Here is a 9,101-nt window from a genome sequence, read left to right as displayed (position 1 = left end):
AGAGTCCAGCTGCAATGAAGTGTTCTCTGGAGCTATTGGAAAAAACCAGGCTGAAGGAAATCTCTTCCTACTGACATAAAGAAGGGGGCAAGTACCTGACAAAATGCATCATAGACAGAGGATGCAACAAAGCTGATGAAAAGTCTGGAGAATAAATCATAACAGGGAGTGGCTGAGGGAGCTGAGGTTGTTCAGTCTGAAGGTCAGGGGAGATCTCATTGCTCTCTACAACTGTCTGAAAAGAGGCTGAGGAGAGGTGGGAGACAGCCTCTTCTCCCAGGTAACAGTGATGAGAGGAAACGGCCTCAAATTGTGCCATGGGAGATTTCAGGTTGGGTATTAGAAAGAATTTCTTCTGTGAAAGAGTGGTGAGCAGGCTGCCCAGGGAGGTGGTGCAGTCACCGTCCCTGAGGTGTTCAGGAGCTCTGTGGATGTGGCACTGAGGAACGTAGGCAGTGGACGTGTGGGGGGGTGGGCTGGTGGTTGGACTGGGGGATCTTAGAGGTCTTTTCCAGTCTTCATGATTTCATGGTCTGCATTTTGCTTTGTTGCTTCCTTGTCCCCTGCACCCCAAAGGCAATGGATGGAAGAGCTGCCTCCCAGCCATGATATAGGCAGAGCCAGCTGAAGGTCTGAGGTGTTGGGCCCTAGCAGCATAGCAAGTGGATACCTGTGTGTGTGCTTAAGCAAGGACAGCAGGCCCTCAGCTGGCTTTTGGCTGCATCCCTAAAACCTTCAGAGTGCGTGGTGGTTGGGGAAGCCAGAGCTGCATCCCACGGCTCACAGCGCAAAGACAGGGCTCAGCAAGGCACCGTCCCAACCACGAATAAAGGTGCTTGGGCACAGCACAAAAAGCACCAGTTTGGTTAAAAACAGCTTTGAAACCATCCGTCTCCAGCTCCTCTTTGCCCCCTTAGCGCTACGGCAATTCAAACCCCTCCTAACGCGCTCCTGTAGGCGTTACGGAGGCAGGGCATTGAGACAAACCAGCGCAGAAACAAAACCCGCCACCGCCTACGTCTACGCTAGGAGCGTAACTACGCTGGGTGCGGAGCAACAAACCGAACCCCGCCCCCTGCTACGCTAGGAGCGTATCTACGGCGGGGGCGTGGCCACGCGCGGAACCCCGCCCCACGGACGTAACGTATGGAAGCGCTTCCGCTTCCGCCGCGGGCAGTTTGAAGGAGATGGCGGGTTTGCTTTATCCGTTGTCAGGTGGTGCGGTCGGGGTGGATTCGTCTTTGTCGTTGCTAGAGGGGACCATCCCGCGAGATGCGTTGCCGGTGGAGCGGCCGCGGGCGAGCGGGAAGGATGAGGAAGAGGAAAACGACGAGAACCTGCCCATGGTTTTCCTGTGCGGCGGTTGCAAGCGGCCCGTGGGCGACACGCTGAGCTGGGTGGCCAACGACGAGGAGACGGAGTGCATTCTCCTGCGCAGTGAGTGCCGCTCCCATGGCCTGTCCCGCACGGCGGCTGTTGGGAGCCCTTGGTCAACTTTGCCTCTGCACAGGTGCCTCCAGCAACGTCTCGGTGGACAAGGAGCAGAAGCTGTCCAAGAGGCCTGGAGAGTGTGGATGGTGAGCGCTCTTAAGACCACATGAAATATAGATGAAATATATGTGTGTATATATATATATATATTTAATAAGGGTGGGGAGGAGTGGTTTTTCTCTCTTTGTTCCTTGTATTGTTGTTTTTTTGTTTTTTCTAAAGCATGGTTGAAACGTTTTTCTGCTCTGGCTGCTCAATGACACTTGGCAGTATCTACAGATGCACCCCAAAACATCTCGACTACAAGAGGGATTTGTTTTGTTTCAACGTTGATGCGATTGAAAGGTAAAGACAGAATCTATGTTGCTGCCAGGTTAATCTCACCCTCCAGCACTGTATCAAGGGATGTTGCTGCTAACAGTCTGAGCAAGTTCCCTATAACAGGTAGCTTTGAGTATCTCTGGAGGGGACTCGACAGCCCCTCTGGGCAGTTCATTCTAGTAGTCTGTCACCCTCACAGTAAGAAGCTTTTTCTCATGTTTGTATGGAACATCCTGTTTTCCGGTTTGTGCCCCTTGCCCTCCTGATAGGGCCAGGCTCTTTTCAATGGTGCCCAACTGCTTGGCTCCACTCTTTAGATATTTTTAAGCTTTGATGAGATGGATCCTCTCTCAGAGTTCTCTTCTCCAGGCTGAATAGTCCTAGGTTTCTCAGCATTTTCTCACAAGAGAAATGCTCCAGGCCCTTCATCATCTTTGTGGCCCATACCTGAAACAACAAAAGTGTTCTTTCTCATTTTCTCAGAAGAGTATACACGTTTCTGCTTTAGACAACAGAAAATGAGCCTGTGGTGATGGGTCATACCTGCAGCCTGCTGTCTGTCTACAGTCATAGATAATACCAGAGGTATCTGACTTCAGTCTAGTAGAAGTGCACTTAATAAGCAGAGAAGAAAAGAGTTTGCACAGAATTTAGAGGTCTGTATGGGCTGGTATTCCTCTTCCTTATGAAGCAAGTAAAAATAAATCTTAAAACAGTTAAGTAAGAGTACGCATTCAGTTTTATGGACAAAAGCTTTCTAGAAAATGGAGGTCTGCCTTATATTGTTTTTTTTTCTGGTTTATTGCACTTGAAACTGGTCTTAAACAGTTCTTCAATGTTTCAGGATGTTGTTAAGTCTCCACGTCGGAGTTCTTTCTCATTTTAAGAAATAAAAAGTTTACTTCAGTAATCTTAGAGTAATCTTAGAGATTCTGTGGAAGATTTTAAGTATCCAGATTTAAGTATCTTAGCTACTTTTACTTCCATGTGGGCTAGTTTTAGTGTTTCTGCTGTTTTATGAATCATAGAATTGCTCATGTTGGAAAAGACCTTAAAGATTATCAAGTCCTACCATAACCTAACCATACTACCCTAACGACCCTCCACTAAATCATGTCCCTGAGCACCACATCTGAACAGTTTTTAGCCTGTTCTGTTGTACCTACATGGGTGTTTTTCTTTCCTGCTCTGAACAGTTTTTTCCTCTTTACACAGCTAAGTACTTTGTTTTTTGATGGCAGTAAAAGTCTCTGGAAGGCTATAACAGGGCTGCAAAGTGGCATGGTCTTGGAGTAGTGATGATATCTAGTTCTCCCAGCTAGTGCTACGCTAATCTCAATGTCTGAATATATTTTTGTTGTATCCCGTAGTACCAGAACATGACTGACTTTTGGAGCTTCAACTATATAAAGCAATGACATCTTGGTTGTGTAGAGCTCAAAGTTGTTTAAGTTCCACCATGCAGCTCATTTGCAAGATCATTAAAAATAGGGTTGTGTTGTTGTTGCTGAAATAGTGCTTTGACTGTGCTAATTAATACACGTTAATTGCAATCTTATCAAGAGTGGTGGATGAATCATACAGGTGTTCTTTTGCCTTCAGAGTGAAAAGTACATCATCTAAACTGTAGCATATCAGTTACATTCTAGGATCCTCAGAAAAGCAGGCTGTTACTGATGAGGAACCTTTAACTCTTGAAAGTCGAGCTGCCTTGGAAGAAGCACTAAAAAGGGTAATGCTTAATCTTGCATTGTTTCCATGACATCTATACTTGTTCTTTATAGTGTACATCTGTTTCTAATCAAGTATCTTTCCCCATTCCCCACTTACTTCACAGGCAAACACCATACTAAATGCTCTGGAGGCAAGACTGGCTACTGTTGAATCAAGAATTGATTCTCTTCACAGTAAAGCTTGAAAGAAAATTCTTTGTGTAAAATAACTGCTGGAGATTGATGTGTGTGGAACTCTGGAATCTGTGGGAACATTTTAAAAGCTGTGTGAAGATCTGGAAGATGTGGGCGGTTTGTGCTGCAGTGGGACAATGCCAGCTACTGAGTCTTTGTCACAGATGAGGAGTTCCCTTTTTGTCTTAAAAAATTAGCCTGGGAACAAAAAGACTTCTAAAAAATAATGTTTCTGTAGATTTCTTGTTTATATGTAAATATTTAATATCTTTTTTACCTTGGAAAGCAAAGTTGTCCTGTGGTTTAATATATGCTGAACTGAGTTTGTATCTCTTTCCTAAACCAATTAGGGGGAAAACACAAAAACAACAACAACAAAAAAAACCAACACCCCACCCCGTGACTTCTGCTGTGGGAGCAGAATATGTCACTTTCTTGTCCCCATGGCTGTTATTTTAGCTATTTGGACAGAAATGTCACAGTAACCTTTTTTTTTTTTTTTTTTTTTTTTTCAAGCTCAAGGCTAAAATGAAATGACTGTAAAGAAGGCTTCAAAAGCATCAGCTACAATGGCTTTCTGTGCAATATTGAGAGTCGTGTGTGAGAATCTCAGAGGAGAATAAAAAAGGCTAGTAGCAGAACATCTTTTAATCAAAGTTAAGTGCATATGTGAACAAAATTCTGTGCTGTTTAGGAAACTTCTGTCAATATGTTGTTAATATGTAGATCTTATGGTTTACTATATGTTTTTTTTTTCCAACATTGTGGGTTTTTTTTCCCAATAAATCAAAGCAAGCAATAATTGTGTAAGGGAAAAATCTTTTGATTTCTGTTGGAAATGGAATGGAATCTGTATTCCATGGCCCAATGCTATTTAATTGTATTACTACTAATTTTTTAGCAGTCTCCAGAAACTTGGAATGAATTTTCCCACTATTCTTCCTATTGGTAACTACCATTTCCTCCTGGGAGCTCTCTTATTTTCTACTGCACCCTTCCCACCCCCTCTTCTCCTTTTCTTTATCTACAGTTTTGTTTTAAAGTAGCATGCAGTTTGGCCTGTTGTGGTTGTCTTGGAGTGTTTCATGTTCAAGCAACTAAAACACTGTTATATGCATGGCTGCTCAGGTATTCTCTACTTATTCTGTCTGAATTACAAGTGTGTTGGGGGTGACAGACTGAGTAACCTAAGGGTTGTCAACCTTGACATGGTATCCAAGTTGGCCCTTGTGTTTAGTTACATTAAACACACATGTAACAATTTTGATTCTACTCTAGATTGAGAGAGCCAAGTTTATTGGCCTCAAGTAGCATCTGTAGACATGTTCCTCCATTTAAATATTTGAGAGCAGTTAGTTGTAGTTCAGAGCTATTCCCTAAACAGTTTCATCACCCGAGTTTCTTCAGTGATTTTAATTTTTAATACTCTACATAGCTACCGTGTGTAGCAGGAGTAAAATGTGTCTGTAAGCAAGCATTAAAAGTAAGAGGTGGTTGCTTACCTTATGGTAAGCACATACATTTCATAACCATCCATCTTATTTAGCTACTAAGAGAAAAAACACCTGCTGCTGGAGGAATCAGAAAAGTAGAATGCCACCAGTAGGTCCCTCAAATTGCAGGCAGAAGTGACCACCTAGCCCAGATTAGTTTCTGCCACGAAACATAGGTAACACATTTTTAAAATGTGTTAAATAACAGTAAACTAAGATGAGATACAGTTGTCCATCTTTTATAAACTACCTGCCTTTGGCTACACTGTATATTTAGTGTCTTTCAGCACATTGTAGGTGGGAGCTCTTGCACTTCAGCACATAGACACTTAAAATAGGTCTATGCTCTCAAGAGTTACAAGCTGCCACTTTGCTAAGGTGTGCAATAAACGGGCTAAATTTGGAATAAATTTCATACAAAGAGCTGTGTACATCTGCATGGGGAAATGTGTGTGTTGGGGGTGTATATGAAATAATCTTTATTTTTGCAGTGGAGTTCAATTGGGAATTGTTATCTGGAGTGCTTAATTGGGTGAAGATAATTAGACAGATTGATTGCTTGTTTGTTGAAATATAGAAATATCTACTGTGATACGTTTGAATAGTTTTAAATGTTAATAAAAGCTGTTGTTCCCTAAACAACTGAAGTTAGTAATAAAGTTCTAATGTGCCAGTATGATAAACAGGCATGCAGTCATGTAAAAGGTGTTGTGTTTCGCTTAATAAGCAGTCTCCATTACTGGTGGTAGTTCCTTCTCTGCTCAGTTTCAACCTTTGAACACAGGGTAGTTTAACTCTGGGGGTTCTGCATGCTCTGTGGTCCATTTACTTATCCCAGACACCTTGCACACTGTGCAGTGGGAGGGAATGTACTGCCTTGTTTAGTGATAACTTTTACCCTGTGTGCAGTTAATATTTAGTGCATGTACAGCAGTACTTAATAGCTCTCTATATGCTCATAAGTGAGGGAAAGTAAAACAAAATGCATGTCTTCTGGAGGTTAAAAACTGAGATTTTAATACCCCTGATTTGAACTTTGAGACATTTTGTAATTTGGAAATAAAAAAAGTAACAAGTAAATCTTTGTTTATGGAGTTCACTAGGAGGGAAGGGATGAGAGTGGGGCAATAGTAAGTGCTTCATGGAATTGTTGATTGAAGAATGCGTATGTTAAAAGATCTTGGTATGTTTAAGAAAGATGAAAGCGAGGAATTAGCTTAGGTGAGACTGAAGTTACTACAAGCTGTGTTTGATGGGACGAATGAGAAACAGAAAGCCAAACTATATCGTAGGGAATAGGTCTGTCCAGTAAAGTGAGCAGGTCAGAAACAGTCAGAAACACTTTAATAACTGAAACTGTGGGTGTCCAACCTTTTGGCTTTCCTGGACCATATTGAGGGAGGAGGAATTGTCTTGGGACGCATGTAAAATGTATGATATAGTTGATGGATATAAATAACAAAGCTTCTTTTAAAAATATATCCATTTTATTAGAATAGAAAAAAAAGGGGGGGTGGGGGGAACATCCAACATTAAACTAGTGGGATACTTGACCTTGTTTTTGTGAAAATGACGTACCAGTGTCCTCTTTGATGGCAGTGGGTGCAACTCTTAATGAGTGTTCTGGGTCTTTGTCAGAGATTTTTGATCTAATTTTATTCTTTCCTTGAAAACTGTTGTTCACAAATGGGCCAAAAAAAGTGATGACATGAATAAGGCACGGTTGTGAAGTGAGGGATATTTTTCTTTGGTCTTATAAGAAATTTAGAAAAGAGAGGTGATCAGATTTTTGAGTTGAATGTTTGATTGTGAATCTATACAGTCCATTTGAAAACCTGCAGGTAATGTACTTATGTTGACTGATAGGGAGTTGCAATTATACAAAAAATATATATGTATGTATTAAATCTCAGAATTATTCTTTCATATTTCTTTATTAGAATGGAAAGCACAGCTGCATACTTTTCCCTGTTTACAGGACTGTGTCTAACCAACATATCAAAACGCATACAGTTATTTGCCATCACTTTCACTTGCCATAATTTTAAGTTTCATTTTGAATACTTTCGTGGTTTGAGACATAGCACAGGTAAGGAGATTTTCACCTTGACACATGTTTAACTCATTTAAACAAGCAGGAAAATCCACCAGTTTTTCTGACCTACAATAATTGTAGTTCTTGATTTTAGGAGAAGTCTGAAAGGTGAGGGCCCCAGAATTTTTCTGGCAATTGAATAACTTTTGGTAACAAAAACAGGAGAATGGTGAGTAGGGAATGAGCAGAAATTAGTGCTCTTGTCTAACATGATTTCTTCTCTAAACAGGATTTGGGGGAAACACTTAGGTACATGCTGTATGGCAGTAGAGCAGATGTCCAGAGATTCTCTATCTGCAGGCCAAAAACAGCAATTGGTGCTGTTAAGCTTAAAGGTCCATGGATACGACTTGAGTTTTGTGGAAAAAAGAGCAAGAGAATGAGAAAAGTAAATGAATGAGAAGACACATGGAAAGAGAAGTGTGAGTGCAAAAAGGAAATTTACTCAAGGTTGGGAGGAATTTTTCCAGGGAGAGGAAAATTAGTGTGGCTGATTGCAGGCTGGGGAACTGAGATGAAGGTGGAGGAACTTCTATGGCTGTAGTTTGAGTGCTCATGAGGAAGGAGAAGTCTCTTGACTAAGGTTCCTAGATCAAGGGGCTAGGGTCCATGTGTTTGCCACAAGCAGGCTTCTTTCCTGACTAAAGGTGGTATCTACATTTAGAGACCTGAGGTGAATGTGTAATGAGCTATATGGCAGGAACCTCTAGCTCCCTAACGCCCTCTAGTTTATCCCCACTTTGTTTTTGAGAAGCTATTAGTTGGAAAGCCATCTGCATCTAATGACTCTTCTTCTTCCACTGTTAAGATGGAGAAAAAGCCTGAACTGGAGAAAATGACAAATCAGGAGGAACAGAAGGTAAAGAGAGAACTGGCACATCATATCCTGACAGGAAAGCTGAATATTGTGAGAGTGAGCAGGATGAAAATAGATGTGTGGATTCTAAAGGGAGCAAAGCACCTGAATTGGTTTTGTTTCAGAGAAATTTGAACATCAGATTCCTTTAGGTTCTGCGTACACAGGCAAACTGACTGATATAGTTACTAGAGACTAAAGTGCCACAGTGGATTATTTACTGAAAGAAATACATTTTATTCTTACAAAATGCATTCTTACACTCTTACAAGACAAGCACTGTAGCGTAGATACATGTCAAGTTTTCTATACCAAAAAAAAAAAAAAAAAAAAAAGGTGGCAGACCTTTGAGAACCCTCCAGGGAAAGAAAGTATGATCCATGGTTGAAGAGAGAAAGCCAGAGAACTACTCAGTGAAAAAAATAAACAAAGTAGCAAAATAAGCTAAGCGCTGGTACATTTTTACTCAACATCCATATGATCTACAAGAGCTTAGAATGACACTCAGACTGAATACTTAGACTTGATACTTAGAATGAACACTTGCTGTATTTTACATGGAGCCATGAACTGGAATGTATTGTTACTGTAATTAATGCTTTATCAAACTACACCAAATAGTAGCAAGCAACTATCACTAGTCAGATTTTAGTAACATCAGCACTTGCTGTTCAAGTTTTCCAATCACTGCATATTTCTATAATTAAACAATTGAACCTGTGTATAATCAAAGAATATTAGGATGCTATAATCACAGAATAAACAAGAGAGTTAGGCAAAGTAGACTATGATAACAAAAGAGAATAAATAGAAGGCTTACCCCTATCCTGGGCTCACCCACAAAACACCAGCAGAGACAACCTCCAGAAGAGATCCTTCCCCACTGGTAGCCAGCTCTTAAATAGGTCTAGGAGGGGTGGAACCCGGCTGCACCCCTT

General features: G+C 41.2%; 1 protein-coding gene across 1 annotated transcript; it reads left to right on the top strand.

Annotated features, from left to right (window-relative positions):
• The first annotated feature begins 619 nt into the window (after nt 1-619).
• Nucleotides 620-4,232, top strand: MIS18A (MIS18 kinetochore protein A). The gene is made up of 5 exons (XM_048934174.1): nt 620-1,437; nt 1,511-1,577; nt 1,714-1,836; nt 3,451-3,544; nt 3,650-4,232. Exons 1-5 carry the CDS (start codon nt 1,188-1,190, stop codon nt 3,728-3,730), a joined length of 615 nt encoding a protein of 204 aa, XP_048790131.1. The 5' UTR covers nt 620-1,187; the 3' UTR covers nt 3,731-4,232.
• Nucleotides 4,233-9,101: the final 4,869 nt, after the last annotated feature.

Source organism: Lagopus muta, chromosome 1, assembly GCF_023343835.1.
Source record: "Lagopus muta isolate bLagMut1 chromosome 1, bLagMut1 primary, whole genome shotgun sequence".
Classification (NCBI taxonomy): domain Eukaryota; kingdom Metazoa; phylum Chordata; class Aves; order Galliformes; family Phasianidae; genus Lagopus; species Lagopus muta.
Note: the sequence above shows the minus strand (reverse complement) of the source record. Positions and strands in the feature narration are given on the sequence as shown.